The sequence below is a fragment of the Lithobates pipiens genome, unplaced genomic scaffold (assembly GCF_037356315.1).
Source record: "Lithobates pipiens isolate NorthernLeopardFrog02 unplaced genomic scaffold, aLitPip1_a1.2 Scaffold_3, whole genome shotgun sequence".
Classification (NCBI taxonomy): Eukaryota; Metazoa; Chordata; class Amphibia; order Anura; family Ranidae; genus Lithobates; species Lithobates pipiens.
The window spans coordinates 232265532-232288441 of record NW_027507790.1 but is presented as its reverse complement, the minus strand read 5'-3'; the positions used below and the strand labels follow the sequence as shown (position 1 = coordinate 232288441).

General features: G+C 42.8%; 1 protein-coding gene across 1 annotated transcript in view; it reads right to left on the bottom strand.

The window, feature by feature from the left end:
• Window positions 1–22416, bottom strand: part of ADAMTS12 (ADAM metallopeptidase with thrombospondin type 1 motif 12) — a 678211-nt gene extending 655795 nt beyond the window's left edge. Inside the window, exon 1 of the mRNA XM_077462890.1 lies at window positions 22093–22416. Coding sequence (XP_077319016.1) covers window positions 22093–22219 — 127 coding nt within the window. The 5' untranslated portion in view covers window positions 22220–22416. The remainder of the gene's footprint in view (window positions 1–22092) is intronic.
• Between the last annotated feature and the right edge of the window lie 494 nt (window positions 22417–22910).

Genomic DNA, 22910 nt, shown 5'->3' with positions numbered 1-22910 from the left:
ATCAGCGCACTTCAACGAAGGAGAAAAATGACCTGTTTGCAAAATTTTATAACAAACTATTAAACATGATTTTTTATTTTTTTTTTGCATCTTTTTTGTTTGTTTAGCAAAAAATAAAACTCCCAGCTGTGATTAAATACCACCAAAGGAAAGCTCTATTTGTGGGAAAAAAATTATAAAAATTTCATTTGGGTACAGTGTTGTATGCCCGCGCAATTGTCATTCAAAGTGCATCAGCGCTGAAAGCTGAAAATTGGTCTGGGACTGAGGGGGGTTTAAGTGCCCAGCAAGCAAGTGGTTAAAGATGGCCCTGCCTGTATCAATACCAAGTGGATACAGATCCAGTTCAACAACCCCTTATACATTATATCTGCCGTTTTCAACCAGGGTTGAGGAACCCTACAACTCCTCAAGAGGTTGTGCGTGACAGATTAGTGTATCAGTCTCTTTTCAGGATTGCCCTGATTTAAATTTGGTGCTGATCTCCGCTGACTGAGCAGAGAGGAGCTAGCGGAGCCAAGATACACAAAGCCGAAGTACACTCAGCTTTACTCGGCTCCTCTCGCAGTCCCACCCACCTCCACTGATTGCGAGAGGCTCCTCTCGCAGTCCCGCCCACCTCCACTGATTGCGAGAGGCTCCTCTCTCAGTCCCGCCCACCTCCACTGATTGCGAGAGGAGCGAGCGCCGCTGACATACAGAAAGCCGAGTGTATTTTGGCTAGACTCGGCCCTGCTCACAGTCAGGGGCGGGACTGCGAGAGGAGCCGAGTCTAGCCGAAGTACACTCGGCTTTCTGTATGTCAGCGGCGCTCGCTCCTCTCGCAATCAGTGGAGGTGGGCGAGACTGTGAGAGGAGCCAAGTAAAGCTGAGTGTACTTTGGCTTTGTGTATCTCAGCTCCGCTCGCTCCTTTCCCCATCAGCGGGAGATCGGCGGGGGATCGGCGTATAACACGCACCAACGGTTTTCCCCTGATTTTAAGGGGAAAAAAGTGTGTGTTATACGCCGATAAATACGGTGATGTAAAACGGTCCTGTTTATTTTTAGCTTTTACCTAATTTTGTAGTCATGTTAATAAGCAAATCTCTCACATAGCGCAATATAGAAGTACAGTTTGAAGGACTTTAAGTGAAAGGCAGAAACTACTGTAATTTGGCAGACTTTCCTTTGCCGGAGTAGATTACGCAGACACAAATAAATCAATTCATAGTACTGAGAGCCTGGAGACCGTTCTTCAGAAAACTGCTAGTTTCTCGTAATAACAAAGATGGATTGGTGTCATTCATGTTCTGCCGAGCTTTGCAGCGCAGGTAACAGGGGAACTAGAAAACTACAAGAGAAGATAACAGAGATACTGCGAAACCACACCATTACTTCTGTTGATTATTACCAGTGTGAGACTGGGAAGTAGAGATACAGAGGAGTACTTATTGACGTTGGCCTTTAAAATTCTGCAGACATATTCGTAATAACTACAAGGAATTCTTCATTTTCAGAGGTTTGCAAAGTGCAATCCAGTCAAAAGGAAACACTTTTTTCATTTATAATGGCTTTAGCCAACTAGGCAAATGTATGATACAGGAGAGAGAATAATGTCCTTGCTTATTCTGTAAGACAAATGTAAAACTTAGTTTACCAGCATGTCTTTGGAGAGTGGGAGGAAACCAATGCAGGTACAGGGAGAACATGTACTCCAGGCAAGTAGTGTGGTGGTTGGAATTCAAACGAAAAACCCTGATGCCGCTAGGTGGACGTGCTAACCACATAGCGACTGTTGAAATCATCTGTCCTCTGACCCCCCCACCCCCTTCCTTACCCCACAGCAGTACTTTTCTGGTGCTGTGGGGGATTAATATGAACAACTGCACCTGTCCTGGGCACTTGTCAAGAATGCAAAATATGTGCGCCCATTGCGCTACCCTCCTCCATTCATAGAAGCTGTACTATTGCTTCCATAAATGAAAAGCATATATACCAAATGTGCAGCACTAAGAATTATGCAATATACTAAAACTATAAAAATGGTAATATGAAATAAATAAACAGATAATAGGATAATTAAGTAAAGTATTCCCTGTTATAGTGCAGGTGCTCATTAGCAGATGAAAAAAGTGCAAGTGCCCAAGTGTTGTGTTTTACCAGTGATGGCAAACCTTGGCACCCCAGATGTTTTGGAACTACATTTCCCATGATGCTCATGCACTCTGCAGTGTAGTTGAACATCATGGGAAATGTATTTTCAAAACATGTGGGGTACCAAGGTTCACCATCACTGTGTTATACATAGTCCTCACTATTGATTATCAAAAAAAGGTCCATAAACATAACAAAGAAAAAAGGTGAAACAAATGGTGTCTTCATGCAATGTGCACTCTCCCCCTTCAGGTATGCCCTCACCTTAAAGTCTAGTTCCAACCAAAAAAAAAAAATTCATTAATTTGTGCATGAAATTTTAATTTTTATTTTTACTACCTCTTTTTGCCTGTTGCTATGCGGTCCATTGAAATCTTCCTCCTTCATCCCCTCGGCTCCTGACGTCACTTCCCTAGGAGCCTCCACTCGCTACTGCTCCTGGGAGATGTGTGTCATCATTTCCCAAGAGTCAGAGGGCTTCGTTGCCATCACAACGGGGCGGGTACTTCCGAAGCCCTTTGTGATGGCAACCTGAGTAGTTGACCGCGCTGCAGTGGCAGAATGCGCATGCGCGAGTTCCGGGAGAGAACGGGCGATGCATGCTGGTCTAGCAGCAGCACCGTATCCTGGAACAGGATCGGAACAGGATGCTTGTGGGCTTCACATGCCCACAAGCAAAATGAAAACGGCCAGAACACCGTTGTCAAATTTCTTTTTACAGATGAAACCGGACATCGGGGGACAAATTTTACAGAAGAAGTGAGTGTTACAATGGCATTTGAAATGCTTGTAAAAGGTTAAAAATATATATATATTGATTGTAGTTGGAACTCCGCTTTAAGGGCTTTAAAAACAAGCCTGTAGTAAATGAAAACAGCTTAGATGGTCATCATCCATATAGTGGCTGGTTAATGGTAAACACAGATCCCATATTCACTCCACCTCCTGGTAAAAATGCTGATCAATAAAGCCACAACTTCTGTCTGGTATTTTCAAAGATCACCTCCTATGCATACAGGGAATAATAGAGGCGTGCTATAGTGTAATTCCATTTAAAAAGATTTAATGGCAACTAAAAACTCATAACATTACACTCACATTTAATATATTTAAAAACCGCACTGAGCTGTGCTGGTGTGAAAGGATGAAATAGTCACCTGTGTTCCAGTCTGTTGTCCCGGCGTATGGCGTTTCCCCTGTCCTATTTTCTCCACAGCACTTCCTTGTGCATCAGTCAGCCAGACTCTTCCTACCAGTTTCGTCACACCTCGTGACTTCCTCTGGAAGAGGCTCAATGCGGTTTTTAAATATATTAAATGTGAGTGTAATGTGATGAGGTTTTAGTTGCCATGAAATCTTTTTAAACGGAATTACACTATTCCACGCCTCTATTATGCTCCGTCATTTGATGGAGCGATCATGTGGTAAACAGACACGATCCTGTTCTTGGGTGCACGCCCCAGGGGGCGCGCAAGAGCGGAATTCTGGGAGGATGTCATAGTACGCCCTCCCTGGGTTAAGCAACTGCCCTGTAGCCATCATTCAGCTATGGGCCGGTTGCTAGGTGGTTAAATAGCAAGAGCAGTTTTGGCAAAGAACATTATATTAATTTTCTTTGCCAAGACTGCTCTTTGGTATACATCTCTCATTCAAAGTCCCCAAAAAACTCCCCCCTTTTTGTTGGAACCCATAAAAACAATACTGTGTTTTGTATCCCAGATGCTTACTCTACATAGTGATTGGCCTCATTCAAAGTCCCGCCAACCAAATTTCCTCTCTTTTTGTTCATATTTGGGATGGAGGCCAATTACTTATGGTGCCTTGGACTACATCATTCTCTCGGCAAGGGAACAGAGCCACCCACAAACTGGAACGTGGGGGCAATGATCATAAAAACGGACTAGAGATAAAGAAAGAAATGCTTGAACTGCTGGACAAACAACATGCAGTCCAAAGCTTGGAAAATATTTTAGGATATCCATCACACACAAATTACAGCAAGATCAGAACTTCAACAACTAGTAACATTGCTTTATTGACTTGTAATGCTGCATGGAATAACCACCCCTTTTATCTAAAGCACTTATTATTCTACATTGCTGACGTCTGCTTTGTTACATCTTATGTACTGATGCAGATTAGTCCAAGGTTATCCTTGTACGCATTTTATCTTTTTTTTATTAAAGAATTGACATAGCAAAACAAATTACATATGCTCCTTGTCAAGCACTTCCTGAACACATGTTGTTATTGTCAAACTCTGGATGGAATGGATCTTGGGTGGACCAAAACATTGCTTAGTTTAATGTTAAAAGAAAATACACATCAATTGCAGCCTAAATTATTTAAAACAGGGGTCTCAAACTAGTGGCCCTCCAGCTGTTGCGGAACTACAAGTCCCATCATGCCTCTGTCTGAGGGAGTCATACTTGTAACTGTCAGCCTTGCAATGTCTTATGGTACTTGTAGTTTCGCAACAGCCGGAGGGTCACCAGTTTGTGACCCCTGATTTAAAGTGTATTTAAAACCCTAACAATGAGCTTCTTTTATTTGGTCCCTCATTGTCTGTTTAATATAGCATTGGGGCCCATTTACACTTGCGATTGTTGGGGGGGGGGGGGGGGGGGCATTGAGCTGAATTTTTATCATTTCCAACAGCTTCCCGTTAAGCTGCAAAGGTGGCTTTGCATCACAGCATGGCAAAAATGATACACCCTGTTCATGCGAATGCGTTTTTTAAGGGTTAAAACAGGTGGTGAGGAGGCCACATAACGCTTCTTTATTTTACTTGTCAAACACTTTCTGAAGATCGATCTACCCTAATCTCAATTTTTCAGAGGGCACTTTCACTGTAAATGAGTGTTGAAAGTGTTTTGGGTAAAGATATGCTTTATAGGCAAACAGAGAAATGCATGGGCTGCCATTTCTGACCTCTCCTGACAATACTGATTTTCTGGCTGTTATGCTTATTCTTTGGCTTCAGCTATAATGAAGGGGAATTCCGAATCCTTGCCGATAAATTTACAGCATGCTTGTGCTGGGTCTGTGACCTACAGGTACTAAAATCAGACATATCCAGACATCTAGTATTTTCAGAAGGATGCCCGAAATGGCTGGCTGGTGCATCTCTCATGAGAGTGTGACTTTAAAGGGAATCTGATATGATATGTATATTGTCAGCTACTGACCCAGAACTAATCTGCATATTTTAGGTGCCCTGACACTTCATATGCACATGCTTCTGAATTGTCTAGCAAGTTAAATCACGTGGTGGCTACTTGTTGAAAAGAATGGGATTCCCAATGTTGACCGTTGTCACACGTGCAAAACTTCATGTGTGAATAGGGGCTAATGTAAACACAGAGTAGAAGCTCTGGAGAAAGGAGGGGATGGGCTGAAATGCTAAGAGAATTATTTCAGAATTATTTTAGCACTACTGCCACTACTGTTGTGATCTTTGTGGATGAATTGCTCCACAGGGCCTGCAAGCTAAGATGTCAGAAAGGTCAGTGACAATTTCAATATGCAATCCAAGTATAAGGAGACCATTGGTAGTCCAAAAACCCCCCCAAAAAAACTGCCAGGTGGTGGGGCATGGAGTCTTGAGAACTAGAGACTGTGAAAAGTGCTACTTCCATAATTGTAAAGTGTCATTGTTTCTTTAAGACAGTGCCTCTAGTTTTCAAATTGCCTTACAGTCCCCACTTCCCACCAGCCTTAGGGAACCATGCAATGCCTTTCCTTCTATTTCAGGAAATGCTCTCCAAATTTATCCAAGAACATTGGTTCTATAAAGTAGGGGGACTGAATTACAACAATTACATTACTTTGGACAGGTAGAAGAACTTGGCTTTTGGCTCCTTTTGTAATCAAGAGAGCAGTGATTGTTTGTTTGCTTTGGCTTGTTTATGGTCTCACAGGATGGGAGTTTGATTGATTGCTTTACCCTGCCTCAGGAAGAAGCTTCCAGAGCTTAGGGCAGGAGATTCAAATAACCAGCCTGAATATTTATCATGCTCCAGTCAATTCCTGGAGAGGAGTTTGCCGCAGAGGGCTGGACGGGTGATAAATAGTCTGAGGCACTAGAGAGCTGAGTTCTTTCCCCCAGGAGGTTCCATATCTGGAGGGGCTGCTGCCCTCAGGCAGCCCATCGACTGTGCAGTTGTTCTAGATGCCTCAGTGGTGTCAGAGCTGAGGGCCTGGACCTGATTGCAGAACCTCACCACAAGGGATCTAGTCTGAAGAAGCACTGTCTCACTCAATGTTCAGCGGAAGCTGGAAGGTGGCAGCTATCCTGGGACTTGTAGGGAAAGACTCCAAATTGATCGCTGTGATTCTGCAGTGTTGTGGAAATCACATTGGCTATCAGTAGTTGTGCATAGGTGCAAGGTAAACAAATGCCAGATTAACTTGCCTTATGGTCCTCAGCTCTGAGGCCTTGGACTGCTCAGATATTCACATTTACTCAAGGAGAAGATTGTCCCCCCATTGCTATGTGTTAATCATTTTGGAGTATCCCATGCCCTAACCCCTCACCTGGTAAAAGATAAGTTCACTTTTAAAAAACTTTTAAAAAGAAAAATAATAAATGCAATTTTATTTTGCAATTAAAACAATTTACATTCATTTTTTTTTTCTAGGGAGCCTTCAGAGCTTTGCGCCCCCCGATCAGCAGATTGCAAGTTCAATGTCAGGCTCCTGCAGACTCTCAGTATAACTGTCTGCATGTAACTGGAGAGCAGGAAGAATCACTCACCAGCACCCTTGCAGTTCTACAGGCCATTGTGGCAGCTGTCACAGGGAAGGGGGGATTGGGGGGATCAGGGAAAGATGCTGAACATTTTACATGTTACACTATAAATATGGGTGTAACATGTACCATGTTCCATGTTCAGAAAGATGAACCTATCCTTCAAGCAATACATTTAAAAAAAACATCCCCTAGACTGTATCATTGGTATCAGTGTGAATGGACTGGTGCTTGCAGCTCTGTACTTTTAGGGAAGAACCCGTTAATACCAGCGGCTCCTTCGAGGGTAGCGTCAGCGCTGGGACAAGATCAGCCCAGGACAAAGATGGTGCCCCCCCCCCCCCCCCACTATGTATGAGCTTAACAGGAGGAGAGAGAGCACCGCCCAAACCTCTTCCTGGCTCTCTCCTACTCTCCTCGCCAGTTCCAGCGCTGGGCTGACAGTAGTAGTGATGCAGCTCACTACTCCTGCTAGCCTTATAGTAAAAGAAATTTGCTGTGCCCCCATGCCTACAATACAAACTGTGCCCAGGGCAGCCTCCCTTCTGCCCACCCCTTGTCCCGGCACTGGGTAGCACTACATATGTGTTGTGACTATACTATCTAAAAAAAAAAAAAAAAAAAAAAAGATGTCTTTAGATAAACATTAATTGTTGTGCAAGACCTCCCAGCAGAATTGTTAGTCACCCCCAAGCAGCAGTGTAGGGACAGGGTCAGAGAGGTTGCAATTACTACATATAAAGATAGGATATATAACATGTATTATGCATTTTATTACTCTTGATTATAGAGCCCCTTTAGCAAAGGCCCTAACAAAGCTTTAGATCATCTGTAAAAGAAGAAATAGGCCAAAGCAGACTTTCTTAACTTATTTTCCCCTTCATTTCTCCTTCTCAGGCATTCCTTATGATACCGCTACTCTTCATATTCCCCCATTCTCATTAAACCTTCCAATAATTATATTCTTTGAATGAAACGTGAAGAATGATATTACAGCACCCGGAGATGAAACAGATTGTGCACCTTGCAGTTTCAATCTGTAAAACAACATGGGTCCTCACCCTGGCAAAGTGCCCTATATGGCATCGCATGTAGTGAGCGTGTCGCTAATTTGACCATTGTGGGATAGAAATGAAAAGGAATTTTACATTTGTAGAAACACTTGAGCTAAATAAAATAGGGAGAGCTTAGCGCACGTTTCATTACATTTAAGAGAAGCAAATTCATTATGATTTGAGATCCTTTTGCTAAGAGAAATAAAGGCTAGAATAGAAGGATCGCAACACAGCTCATGCCTCCTGGCTTTTTGAGATCAGAAAAGGGATGTTTTATAGCACCGTACTTTTTAGACAGAAAACTTGCCCTTTCAGAAAGGAGATCCTGAGGCGCAACTGCTCTTTGGGATTATGCTTTTGATTGCAATATTAGACAGTGATACACGCAGCATAATACTGTAGTTTATAGCATAGCGTGCAGCGGGATTTGTTGGCTTGAAGCTGGCTGATTGACCTTGGTGCACCTGGAGAGCTCTGCAAGCAGCAATAAAATGGTTTGAATCCTGTCCAGGAAAAAATCAGCATGGAGTTTGCATGTTCTCCCTGTGCTTGTGTGGGTTACTTCTGGGTACTCTGGTTTTCTCCCACACTGCAAAGACATGCTGGTAGGGTAACCACTTGACCTCCGGAAGCTTTTACCCCCTTCATGAATAGGCAGTTTTTTTGATATTCAGCACTGTGCTATGTTAACTCGCACTGTACCTAAATGAAATTTATAAAAAATAAATAAAAATTACCCAAATCGTTTTTTCGGTGGTATTTAACCAAATAAGGAAAGAAATTGGCTGCACACCAACGTTCTTGAAGTCCATTTATTGAATGTTCCATACAAACAATGACACATTGCAATAGCCGGAAACAGAAGTGAATTCGTTTTTCACAGCTACACTGTGCTTACTCATCCATGATGAGTCCACCTCTGTCCTGGCTATTGCAACCGTGGTGTGTGTCATTGTTTGTATGGAACATTCAATAAGGCTGCTTTCACACTGGGGCATCGGTGGCAATGGCGGTAAAGCGCCGTTATCTTTAGCGGCACTTTACCGTAGTTTTTGCAAAGGTTTTCGGCTGCTAGTGGGGTGCTTTTCGCTAGCTGCCGAAAAAGGGATAAAACGACCCGCAAAGTGCAGCTGCAGCGGCGCTTTGCCAACAGTTCGGTGGTGCTGCCCAATCACTTCAATGGGCAGGAGCGGTGGAGGAGCGGTGTATACAGATAAAGATGCTGCTTGCAGGAGTTTTTTTAATGTTCTACCAGCACAATGCCTCAGTGTGAAAGCACTCTGGCTTTTACACTGAGACTGCAGGGGAGGCGTTTTTCAGGTGCTTTACATGCGCTATTTTACTCTATGGACTTCAAGAACGTTGGTGTGCAGCCAATTTCTTTTTACCCCCCCCCCCCCCCCCCAGCGGCCGAGAAAGGGTTAAAACCACCACAAAGTGTTGCTGCAGCGGCGCTTTGCCGGCAGTATAGCCGCTCTGCCCCATTGATTTCAATGGGCAGGAGCGATGAAGGAGCGGTATACACACCGCTCCTTCACCGCTCCAAAGATGCTGCTAGCAGGACTTTTTTTACCGTCCTGCCAGCACACCGCTCCAGTGTGAAAGCTCTCGGGCTTTCACACTGGAGTGTGAGGAGCGGCTCTTTCAGTGCACTTTGCAGGCACTATTTTTAGTGCTATAGCGCCTGCAAAGCGCCCCAGTGTGAAAGGGGTCTTATTCAGTCTTCTACGGCAGGCGAGCCGGGGCTTTCACCCATGTGAAGGCTCTCACATTATTCCATGTGCCTGGAGTTTCTCACCTATAGCAGCAATTTTCCGTTGATGTCTACTTTGGTGGTATTTAACCACTTGAGCTCTGGAAAATGTATCCCCCCCCCCCCCCCCCACACCTTCAAGACCAGGCCATTTTTTTGTAACTGCGTTACTTTAACTGACAATTGTGCGGTCATGCAATGCTGTACTAAAATAAATCATATCATTTTCTCTCACAAGTAGAGCTTTCTTTTGGTGTTATTTGATCCCCTCTGCATTTTAACTTTTTTGCGCAATAAACAAAAAAGGCAGAAAATCTTGAATAAAAAAATAAAATAATGTTTTACTTTCTGCTATAAAACATATCCAATAAGAAAAAAATGTTTTTTTTATTGGATATTCAGTCTATCAGTTTAGGCCAATATGTATTCTGCTACATATTTTTGATAAAAAATCCAAATAGGCATATATTGATTGGTTTGCGCAAAAGTTATATCTACAAACTATAGGATATTTTTTTTTCTAATGAATTAATTTTTTTACTAGTAATGACGGCGATTAGCAACTTATAGTTGGACTGAGATATTGAGGTGGACATTCTGACACTGACACTTTTTGGGAACCTCACAATGTTTATACTCTCGTGCCCCAAATCCAAAAAATGTATAAACACAAGCGCTTAGTAGGCAACAGTGGAAATCACAAACAAATCTGCAGCTGCTCAAACTTACTATTCATATGAGTAGTAATCTAAAACTGAAAACAAGATAATACCAAATACCAGAAAAGGTAATCTATGACCACACAGCCACAGACTACCACTGGTACACTGGTGAGCAGCGCTATATAACAGTGCAACCTTGCTATAAGGACAATCAGATCATAAAATGTTCAAATTATAAAATGTATATAAATGTGTATGACCGTTACATATATCATACACTGTACAATCACATACGATATTATTATACAGTCCGGGTGAGAATATTTAAACTCTCTCCTTTATTACTCTTCTCCCAAAATCAAACACAATGTCACTGCGGGAGGCACTGCACCAATGTCGCCTGTATGTACAAGCCACAATTCATTCCAGGAGAGTAAAGTCCCACATTTCAAACGAATAGTCTCTTTAGTGTTGGAACAGATTAATCACCGCCACCATTCATCTTATCACACCTCCACACGTGGTTTCCACAAACGGGGGTTCTTAGTGACAGGTGGAAAGAAATCCCCTTTTGGTTAAACTCTTACCGGAATATATAGGTCTAATCCGCACGTCACATATACCCAGCGAGATCCTTTCTTTACATCATCCTCCTTTAGAACATGGTTATGTCTGTTACTTCAACAGTTCCAATGATTGTAACGTGAATGGGAAATCAAAAGATATATATAGTGTGATACCGTAAAACACTCTGATTTATTAAAATACAACAAAGAATACACTCACAAACGAAAATTAAAAGTCAGGCAAATTCAGATTATCATCACAGCATAATCGACTGGATCACCTTCCCCTGGACAGCATCGGGCATACAATCGAATGTGTACCTCAAACCTTCTTATTATGGTGTGTCCTCGTATCGTTCCCCTGACGCGTTTCGTCCGTTAATGGACATCATCTGAGGGTCCCTATCACACTATATATATCTTTTGATTTCCCATTCACGTTACAATCATTGGAACTGTTGAAGTAACAGACATAACCATGTTCTAAAGGAGGATGATGTAAAGAAAGGATCTCGCTGGGTATATGTGACGTGCGGATTAGACCTATATATTCCGGTAAGAGTTTAACCAAAAGGGGATTTCTTTCCACCTGTCACTAAGAACCCCCGTTTGTGGAAACCACGTGTGGAGGTGTGATAAGATGAATGGTGGCGGTGATTAATCTGTTCCAACACTAAAGAGACTATTCGTTTGAAATGTGGGACTTTACTCTCCTGGAATGAATTGTGGCTTGTACATACAGGCGACATTGGTGCAGTGCCTCCCGCAGTGACATTGTGTTTGATTTTGGGAGAAGAGTAATAAAGGAGAGAGTTTAAATATTCTCACCCGGACTGTATAATAATATCGTATGTGATTGTACAGTGTATGATATATGTAACGGTCATACACATTTATATACATTTTATAATTTGAACATTTTATGATCTGATTGTCCTTATAGCAAGGTTGCACTGTTATATAGCGCTGCTCACCAGTGTACCAGTGGTAGTCTGTGGCTGTGTGGTCATAGATTACCTTTTCTGGTATTTGGTATTATCTTGTTTTCACTTTTTGGGAACCAGTGATAATAATACAGTGATCAGTGCTAAAAATATGCACCGTCACTGTACTAATGACACTGGATGGGAAGTGGTTAAAATCAGGGGCAATGAAGGGGTTCACTGTGTGCCTAACCAGTGTTTATGTGAAGTGCGTGAGGTGCTTTTAATAGGGCACAAGATGGAATTTTTTCCCTGCTTTTCAGAGACAAAAAATTCATCCCTTCCCCTCTGTCAGAACTGAGATCTTCCTTGTTTACATAGGCAGACCTCAGTTCTGTGTCTCTGCCTAACAATTTGCGGATGCCAGCGGACAATGGAAGCGGGCTGCCGTCAACGCATGTGTAAAGAGAGAGAAAGGCACAGGCACCTCTGAGTATAGACTGTAGCATTTCATGGTAAAAGTAAAAGGTGCATTAAAAACTCACATTTGAGTTTACAGGCATGATGAGGTCCAGTGAACCGCACTATAGACCATCCATGTTGTATGTGGCAACCGCGTCTCACTTGTCCAGATGGATCCAGCGTGACTCCTGACCAGCAGGAATCTTTGGGTGTGATCCAAAACGAGGGTTGAAGCGCAGCTGGGGACCCAAGGAGAGGGTCGACGCATGTGTGTCCCCTACCCGGGAGTGCCGGATTGCGTATACATACATGATCAGCCACATAGCTCCTGCCCTGTAGCAGTAAAACTGCTATATGGCAGATAGCAAGGGGTTAGTTACCACTGCGTTGTTTATTATTTGCTACATAAACTAAAAAAAATGCAGAGAATTTACAAAACAACTGTTTCTGTTATAAAATTTTGCAAACAATCTTTTTTTCGTACATTTACATCAAAATTTATTCTGCTACATTTCTTTGGTAAAAAATAACCCAAATCACTGTATATTATTTAGTCTGTGTAAAAGTTATACAAACTAAGGTATATGTATATATACAGTATATACTGTATATATTTGAAATTTGAGCAATCCTGATGTACTGATGGCCTATTTCATTTGTGACTCATAGGGGGTTATTTACAAAAGGCAAATCCACTTTGCACTGAAAGTGCACTTGGAAGTGCAGTCGCTGTAGATCTGAAATGGGTGGAAGCTCTGCTGATTTTATCATCCAATCATGTGCAAGCTAAAATGCTGTTTTTTTATTTTCCTTGCATGTCCCCCTCAGATCTACAGCAACTTTACTTCCAAGTGCACTTTCAGTGCAAAGTGGATTTTCCTTTAGTAAATAACCCCCATCATTTACTATTGTAATGCTATGATTTGCACACAGCTATCACATGGTACAGGGTGCTGTAATTGGCCCAGGTACCATGATCATTGGTGACCAATCAGCACTAAGAGGTACCAGCAGTAAATGTACTGTTGGCAGTTGGAAAGTGGTTAATTGACTTCTGTCTAAACTGGTACTAGTATGTAAGTGTGCATGTATGCATATAAGCTAGTGTAGTGGTGCCACCGTGGGGCCACTGCGTGTTCTAGCATCCACACATTGCACCCTGCTGGTCAGACATTCATTTTGGCACACTTTCCCAGACAATTTATAGTGTCATGCTTGTTTTTGTTGTTTTTATTAGTGGATTAAACTTGGATGGGGAAAAAAGGGACGTGGGATGCCCAGATAATGAATATTTCTCAATTAAATAAATGTTGGTTGAGTCTAGATCTGACAGTCTCTTCCTCTGCACATCTCCTCCAGCACACTACTCGAGATCACTTGCTTCACTTCACTGTCCAAATCTAGATTCCTGTCACCATTAGCACATGGCTAGGCCTCACTCAGAATAAGTCCTAGCATTTTCCTAGTAGCCCTTTACAGGCAGGGGTCTACAGTCCCCCTTGGTAGCAACCGTTTAGTTGAGAAGTGTAAATGCGCTAACTGACACTTGGACAACTGATCCCAGCATGTCCGATGCAAATCCTGCCAGCCCTCATGGCTGCAGCAACTTGACTCCAAAACAACATAACGGTCTCTCTCTCTGGCTCCACATCCAACTCCTGGCATGTCTCTCCCAGAGCTTCACACTGTGCTTCTCACTTACTGACCCCGGTATGGATCAATCCTGAATGACTTGCCTGGCAGTGCTCCCAACTGTCCTCTTCCTGCTCCTGTTCAATAACACCTCTCAATGAACGTGTAAAGAGAGGCTCCCTTCCAGCTTCCGAGCTCAAGGTCTGAGTTCACCCCCCAGAAAGGGGGTTCCCTCAGCCCATGGCAGTCTAACACTCCATCATTCAGTTCTTCCACCCGACAACTCCTACCACAGCAGGCTCACCATGGGTATATGTAGGAGGCCTGCCCCCTGCCAATCCTAGTTGGGGATTGGTCAAGGCTCCCACATACACCCCAAGTCACTCCAGCTCTCTGCCCTGCCTCTTTTCCAGAACCTTCTGAAAACCAGAGGAGGCGCCCAAGAGCTGAAGCACATGTCAGTCACCTGCTGCTACACTAAACCACTCCTCTGCCCCCAGATCAAAACAAACAGGCCTAGCTCACAGCATAGGCCTGCTTAAATTTATCTGTGCTGACAGTACAAAACAAACCCACTGCTCTAGCAGTAGAGGGTGCTACACTAGGAACCTTAGATGATATGCTCCTTGAGGGCAGGGGCTGATATGGATGTTCAATATATAAAGTACTGGGAGTCTCCTGGCCTGTAACTCAAATGACACAGTTAAGATGGGAAATTCAGATCAGGAATCTGAGATTCTTGGTCCACCACTTCAGTGCACAGGGATGTAATTACATCACCGTTTGCTGAAAAGAAAACTACAGTGGGGCGTTACAAGACCGGTGGCCAGGGACATATTGGCCACCATTCTTATGAACTAGATGTGAAGGGACTGAGGCCTTTACATCCATAAAATAAGTATTGGTTCTACACTGTCTAGATACTGCTGCATGTAAACTAGAACATTTGTTAAAGGTAGGAAGGCACATTTATAGATATGCAAAAAAAGTTTTTCCTGGATTTCAGCATTAATTATTCAGTCAGGTGAAAAGCAAATTTAAGTTTATGTATTTCATCTGCACATGACTGGAAAACTTTTATTATATATTTTTTATTGTGTGAAGATTCTCAACTTCTTTAGTAAATCAGCCCAGTTATGTGTCTGTGCCCCATTAAAAAGATTCCCTTCCCTCCCTGTTCTGGGGAACTAACAGGAAGTGAGAAGAAAGTAGACACGTGCATTCGTTTTCGTCTGAATGTATTTTCGTCCGAATTTCAGGTATTTTCGTTATCGTTTTGACAATCGATAACGAAAGCACAGAGTCCAAAAAATGAAAGATCCGGCATGAATAAATGCTTTATTTTCATTTTGACACAGTTCCATACAGATAGGAGATTCAACGTGACTCTAACAATAACAATTTGTGTTTATTTAACTTGTATCATAACAGTCCATTCATTCACACAGGGGCAACACGACTTCCAGCACGACTTCCAGCACAACTTTGGGAGGCAAGGCAACTTGGACACGACTTGAGTGTGAATCACAGCGAGACTAACAACACAATGTAAAAAAAAAAAAACGCCATGGGTTCCCCTTCAAAAACATACCAGGCCCTTTGGGTCTAGTATGGATATTAAGGGAAGAAGGGAAGTAAGGATATTAAGGAAGAAGAGGATCGGATGAAGAAGAAGCTGGAGGAAGGAACCAAAGGATGAAGAAAAGAAGAAGGAAGAAGACCAGAAGAAAGAAGATGAAAGATGACTTTAATAAAGGAATTGTCAAAGACTGTCTCCTGTCATTTTTAACACTTTTTTGTCACTATTTTGGTGAAATGGTAGGGGTACTTTTGTACCCCCTTACTATTTCACACAGGGAGGAGGCCAGGATCTGGGGGTCCCCTTGTTAAAGGGGGCTTCCAGATTCCGATAAGCCCCCGCCAGCAGACCCCCACAACCACCGGCCAGGGTTGTGGGGATGAGGCCCTTGTCCTCATCAACATGGGGACAAGGTGCTTTGAGGGGCTACCTCAAAGCACCCTCCCAATGTTGAGGGCATGTGGCCTGGTACGGTTCATGGGGGGCGCTCTTTCGTCCCCCCCCTCATTTCCTGTGGCCTGCCAGGTTGCGTGCTCGGATAAGGGTCTGGTATGGATTTTGAGGGTGACCCCCCACGCCATTTTTTATTTTTTTGTTGGCACGGGGTTCCCCTTAATATCCATACCAGCCCCGAAGGGCCTGGTATGGAATTTCAGGGGACTTCCATGCATTTTTTTTTCTTAATTTATTTTTTCTTAATGCTCATGATAATGACCTGTGTGCAATGCAAATAGCCTTAAAAACCTCATAGAAGACATACAACATTAGAATCCTACTATAGCTTGTAGTCAAAATATTCAACCAGGAATGTATGATTGCAGCATCATAAGTGAGTTTCGCTGCTCCGTCGAAATCTTCTTTAAACATTCCAACAGACACCATAAACCTTCAATGACAGATTCGACCGTAATTCATTTGGATTTTCGGACGACTGCAATTTTTTTACGAAAAACTAACTAAATAAAAACGAATTTCGGGAGTAACTAAATAAATGTATTTTTCGGACGAAAACTAAATTCCGAAACAAAATATTTCAGACTGCACATGTCTAGAAGAAAGTGAGGGGAAATCCTGGTGTCCTGAAAAGTTTCCCTGTTCTGGTTACAACTGTGAAATGTTCCCATCCCTATTTTTGCCAAAACGAAAATGGTCTTTGGGCTCAGAGAAAGGTTGATATAAAACAAGTTTTGGCTTTAGATATGTGTTATACAGTCCCAAGCTGAGCAAATGAATAGGGTTGAGGAAAGACTTAGTGACCTACCTTGTAAAAAACTCACCAAGAAATTTATTTGGAAAAGGCTTTCAAGTATATCAGACATCATGCCCAAACTGCTGGCCCACTGAATCACCAATAATTGGATACAACTCAGAGTATATATACAACAATCAGCCATAATATTATGACCACCGACTGGTAAAGTGAATTGTTACAATGGCATCTGAAAGTGTGTGGGATATAGTAGGCAGCACATGAACATGTGGTCCCTGAAGGCGATGTGTTGAAAGCAGAAAAAATGGGCAACCGGAAGGATTTGAGTGACTTTGGCATGGGCCAAGTTGTAATGGCTAGACAACTGGGTCAGAGCAACTCCAAAACTGCAGCTCTTGTGGGATGTTTCTGGTCTGCAATGGTCAGGACCTACCAAAAGTGGTCCAAGGAAGGAAACCAGAGAACAGAGAAGCAGAGCATGTGAGGAGCAAAGGCCGGTCCTTGTAGCCCAATCCAACAGAAGACCTGCTTTACCTCAAATTGATGAAACATTTAATGCTGGTTCCCACAGAATGGTGTCAGAACACACAGAGCATTTCAGTATGTTGTATATGAGGCAGTGTAGCCAAAGACTGATCAGGTTGCCCCTGCTGACCCTGCGCCCACAGCTAAAAGTGACTACAATGGGTGCATGAACATTAGAACTCTAAACCTCAGAACAAAGGAAGAAGATGGCCTGATCTGATGAATCATATTTTTTCATTCATGTGGATGGCTGTGTGTGTCATTTACCTGGGGAAGAGATGCCGTATGGGAAGAAGGAAAGCCGGAGGGAGCATCTGATGCTTTGGGCAATGTTCTGCTGCAAAAGCGTGGGTCCTGCCGTTCAAGTGGATGTCCCTTTAGAGTCCATGCTTTGACGGGTCAGGGCTGTTTTTTTTGGGGGGGGGGGGCTGAAGGGGGAAAGATGGGCTGTGCTCCATTGAGACAATGACAATAAAACCCAGTTGCTTTGCCTTATCTCTGTTCCAAGACCTGTGAATGCCTCTATACCTATTTTGGATTTACACACACTATATATGTTATAGCTTTTTGACCATATTGACTTTAGGCACTTGGACACAAAATAAGTGTGGTCACAAAGGGGTAGATGGCTCCAAGCTCTGCAGACTACGTCTGCTGACGTTGCCTGTGCAGCTGAATTACAGTAGTAATGTCAATAGTAATATGGATACACATGAGAGACGGCTGCATACCGCACCACTCAGCCATTCGGCAATGTATTGAGTGTGCAGTGTGTGTGGCCGTTTTCCCCGCTTCACATGATTGATAGCAGGGGACAATAGCCTGCACTCAGCTGCCCAGCAAATGTAAACAAACGTATAGCCCAAATGTCAGGTTCTGTCATACTAGGGGAAAGATTACATACACAGCTGTGTGCATTATTGAAGTGGCTTTTGTTTTGTGGATAAGGTTGATTTGGAGGGTTACATTAGGCCAGATCGTGCGCAGGGACGTTTAGAAGTGCGGCGGAATCCGTCCAGCTAAGAGCACAGACATATTTGTCAGAATACCTAGACGGGTGAAATAAACACAGCTGAGAGTCAATGTGTGTGGCAGTCTGAAGCCTTCTGTAAACTCTACAAGACATGACTGTGAGGGGGAAGGAGGGTGACTGACAGGTCTACAGAGGAAGCACAACTACTGACACATTGATAAGATAGATGTGTGAACTGAAATAGAACATTATACCATGATGTCACCTTAATCCATATCACACAGGAGTCAATGTGGCTGCCTTTACTATTACTCCAAAAACACTCTAAGCCTTTATCAAGCTATTTAATTCGAAGGAACCCTTGAAATAACTTTGAAAGCCCAGGGAACCCCTGCTTATTCATTACTTTATCTGCAGCTCACAGTACATTAGCCTGAGGGTCATTGAGAAAAATGCTCCTTACATATTACAATTCAATCAACCGCTATGGGATTTTGAAGGCAACCAAACCAACTAAAGAAAACCATATTTCATAAAAAATGTCATCTTTAATATTGAATTAATTAAAAATAAAAATACAAAATGTAATATCACAAAAGGCCGAAATTGTTCACAGTTAGCTTATGTATGGTTGACATCACACCACATGCTGGGTGGTACTCCACAAAGCCATTGCATTGTATCAGGGGCGGACTGACAACTCATGGGGCCCCCGGGCAATAGGAGATTATGGGGCCCCCAGGCAATCAGAGATTATGGGGCCACACAGTAGACACAAACACGCACACACAGTATACAATCACACAGTATACACAGATATGTTTCTATTGGCTGAGAAGGTACTGGAGAGGTGGGGCAGCTATAATCTCTGGATTTTTAGAGCAAAAGGATGTCGGTAAGGGACATTTCAGGGACAGATGTAAAAAAAAAACACAAATTTGTACATACTTGGTTTTACTGAGGCTGGCAACCCTGATGGGGCCCCCTAGTGGCATGGGGCCCTCGGGCAGTGCCCGAATGGTCAGTCCGCCCCTGCATTGTATAGTTCTAGTGTTCCACATAGTCGCTGGCTTAATGGATTTGGGTATCCAACATACTGTATTTCAAGATTTAGATGGACAGATATTATAGGGAGACTTTTTAACTTTTCAGGGAGGTACCCTGAAGAAGAGACTTATCTAATAAATCTCAAAACCTGCTGGATATCCGATTCCATTAAGCAAGTGACTATGCGGAATACTAGAGCTATATAATGCAATGGTTTTGGGGAGTACCACCCAACATGTATTTTTTATTGATGCCAACCGTACATAAGCTAACTGTGGCCAATTGCATCTGTTTTGTGATTTTAAAATTTGTATTTTTATTTTTACTTTTTAAAGATGAAAATTTTAACAAAATATGGTTTTCTTTAGTTTGGTTGCCTTCAAAATCCCATAGAGGTTTATTGAATTTTACTATTTATGATTAGGGATGGTAGCAACCTTTTTCCACAACAAAATTAATGAATACTCCTTACATTCGCCTTCCTCAAACAATTGTCACAAAGGTGGAAGAGCTCAACTGTCTGAAATGTATGCTATAAAATAACAGTTCCATTCTCTGGAAACACTCAAACTGAGAGGGGATTTAAGGTTCCCCAATTTTCCCACTTATTATAACACAGCACACTTATCGCAAATATCTAAATATCCAGTGCAGGAAACTCCACTCTGATTTGCCTGGGAGTCTGTCGACTGCGACCCCCTGTTGGTAGCTAGTATGCTGTGACTATGCCCTTCTGATCGTACTCACCTTACCAACCCTGTCACTGAACATTTTTTGTCTGTTTGAGGAAGGTTCAAGATAACATATTGCCTCCAAATCCCAACTATACATCTCCTCTTGTTTATTAGAAGCCCCTCTTTTTACTCAGCTTGAAGCTCCCCTGCTTCCTTTCAGCCGTAGATGGCAACCAGACTATTTCCATTACATAAGCTAGTAAATGCTACCCAGATCAAATCGTTCCCTACAGTCCCTACCCTACCCTGGATACAGCAGCATGTACTGAGATACGGACTGCAGCTAAGTCCTCCTCACCAAATATTGTGGCCATGGAAACTAATTATAATGTACTCACTCGCTGGTACTTGGTCCCAGCCAGGGTAGCAAAGTATGTCCCTATATATTCTGCGGCTTGTTTTCGGGGCTGTACTGACCTGGTCACACACCTTCATATATGGTGGGATTGTCCAGTGGCTCGCAATTGTTGGAAGGCTATCTTTGATCTGGTTTCAAAACTATTTGATGTTACTGTCCCACCTGATCCATCAGTGGCTCTTTGGAATTTTAAGTTGTCAAGCATATCGCAAAGCCAGTTTAAACTTTTCTGGGGCTCGTCACAGATGCATAACCAAACTATAGATAAATCCCCAAAGTCCCCAAATCTGATGCCGTGTACACACGACTGAACTTTCAGGCAGAAAAGGTCAGGCAGAATAATTTCATTGGATATTTCGATCGTGTGTGGGCTTCATCTGACTTTTTTCTTCAAAAATTCTGAAGGACCTAGAAATAGATCATGTTTTAAATCTTTCCGATGGAATCAATTCCTATCGGGAAAACCGTTCATCTGTTTGCTTTCCATTGACTTCTATAGGGATACTCGCTTTGATATGCAAGTGCTTTGGATTACAAGCATTCTCCTGGAACAGATCATGCTCATAATCCAAGGTTCCACTGTACACACGGGCTGAATGTCAGGCGGCATTGGTCGGTTTTAATACAAACTGGCCAAAATTTGGCTCGTGTGAATGGCAGCCGATCCAACGAAGGCTCATGACCAAAAAAGTTTTTTTAGTTCAACTTGCTGGGTTGGAAATACAAGGCTTTACCTATTTTCGGCCATCTCAGGTCTAGTCACATGGTCCCCTATGTCATCCAGCGGTGGCCAACAAAGTGCGCTCAACAACAGATGGGAATTATAGGAGCGGTGACATCACCCATAGGCTCCCATGTCTCCCTCCTCTCCCCTGCAGCTGATTTTGGCTGACACAGGAGGCTGGATCATGTGACTGTACTGAAAAGGCAAGTATAGTCTTTTTACACAGGTAAGTCAGCATAGATGTCAGGAGGAGTTGGGAGCATTTTAAGACTGCTGCAATTTTACTTTAAAGAGATTTTAAAGGTTCAAGGTTCTTTATCTTAATGCATTCTATGGGTGCAGCTCCCCCAGCCCCTCCTTACACTTACCAAAGCCCCATTTCGATCCAGCGCTGTGCATGAGAGCAGGTGTCTCTCTCTTCATTGGCCCACACAGCAGCAGGAGCCATTGGCTTAATCACAGCCAGTGAGCCACACAGATTGGACACACAGAGCGTGGCTCAGGAGCAAGCCTGCTCGAGTGCCTCCATAACAAGAGGCTTGCTATTGGGGGGGGGGCACTCGGCAGGTGGGAGGAGCCAGGACCGCTGGAAGGGGAACCCAAAAAGAAGAGAATCGGGGCTTCTCTGTGCAAAACCATTACACAGAGCAGTCAAGTTACCATGTCTGCTATTTAAAAGAAATTTTAAAAAAATTATTATTTTTAAAAAATCCTTTAGAATCACTTTAAGTTTATTTCCACTTTAAGAAGTAAGGATAAGTTTGGGCTCAGGTCAAATATAAGTTTGACCCAACTCAAGTTGTTCGCAGTATGGGAAAATAGCAAACCAATGCAGGCGCTCATCCGGAATTACTACATTTGATGCATTTATTGTATACTGTTTAAATGCTCAATGCAACAGCCATAAGCTATATCACAAAAAAATAGAAAAATAAAATACATTACATAATTTCCATTCAGCAATATGTGCACCATAAAGCCCAGACTGGTGGGTAAGTCACTGACCTTGTCTGCCATGTCCAGAGTGAAAATCAGCCTGCTGGAAGCTCTCACCATGACATGAGGCTAAAATATAAAGCAACTGGATAATAAAGGAAATGCTGGTAATCCAATGTTTCTGCACACAGTGCATGTCTGAGCCAGCCAGGGAGAGCCAGAGAAAACATACATGGAGTTATATGGGATGAATTGGGAAACTTTAGCAGGGCAGTAAGTTGGATAAGAAAGGACAGGAGTGACCTGAGGAATAGAAGATTGGTTCATAGAAAAAAGCAAAGTAAAGGAGAAAACCATCAGGACAGAACACCATCAGGACAGTGCATTCCTCTTTTTCGGAGAGGGGAGTGATTGGGAGTATCTGGTTTCTGTAGAGGAGGGTTTCATTTGGGAGTTTGCAGGGAGTCCCCCTTCTGTTCCATTTACATACTTGCAGTTGTAGATTCCACTGCTTGTGTTACATTAGCCTTAGGAAAGATTTTTTTTCTTTTCTCATATTTCCCAGAGTTCTCAATAAACTTTTAGTGACCTCAAACCACTTGCTGATCATTGCGCTTCTAGAGAATCCGTCTCTTAGGAAAGAAGATTTAGACATGTGGCAGTCCACTAATTACATAAAGTAATGTGATTCCAAGAGTCTCTAATCTTGTGTTCACCTTTAAGTGGCTCACCCTGCTATTGTGGAGTCAGCTACACAACTGCCATACAAATCCACCCCATTCATTCATATTACTCTATTAGATTGTAAGCTCATAGAAGCAGGGTCCTCCTAATTCTCTTTTATTGAATTGTTTTGTAACTGTGCTGTCTTCCTATATTTTGTAAAG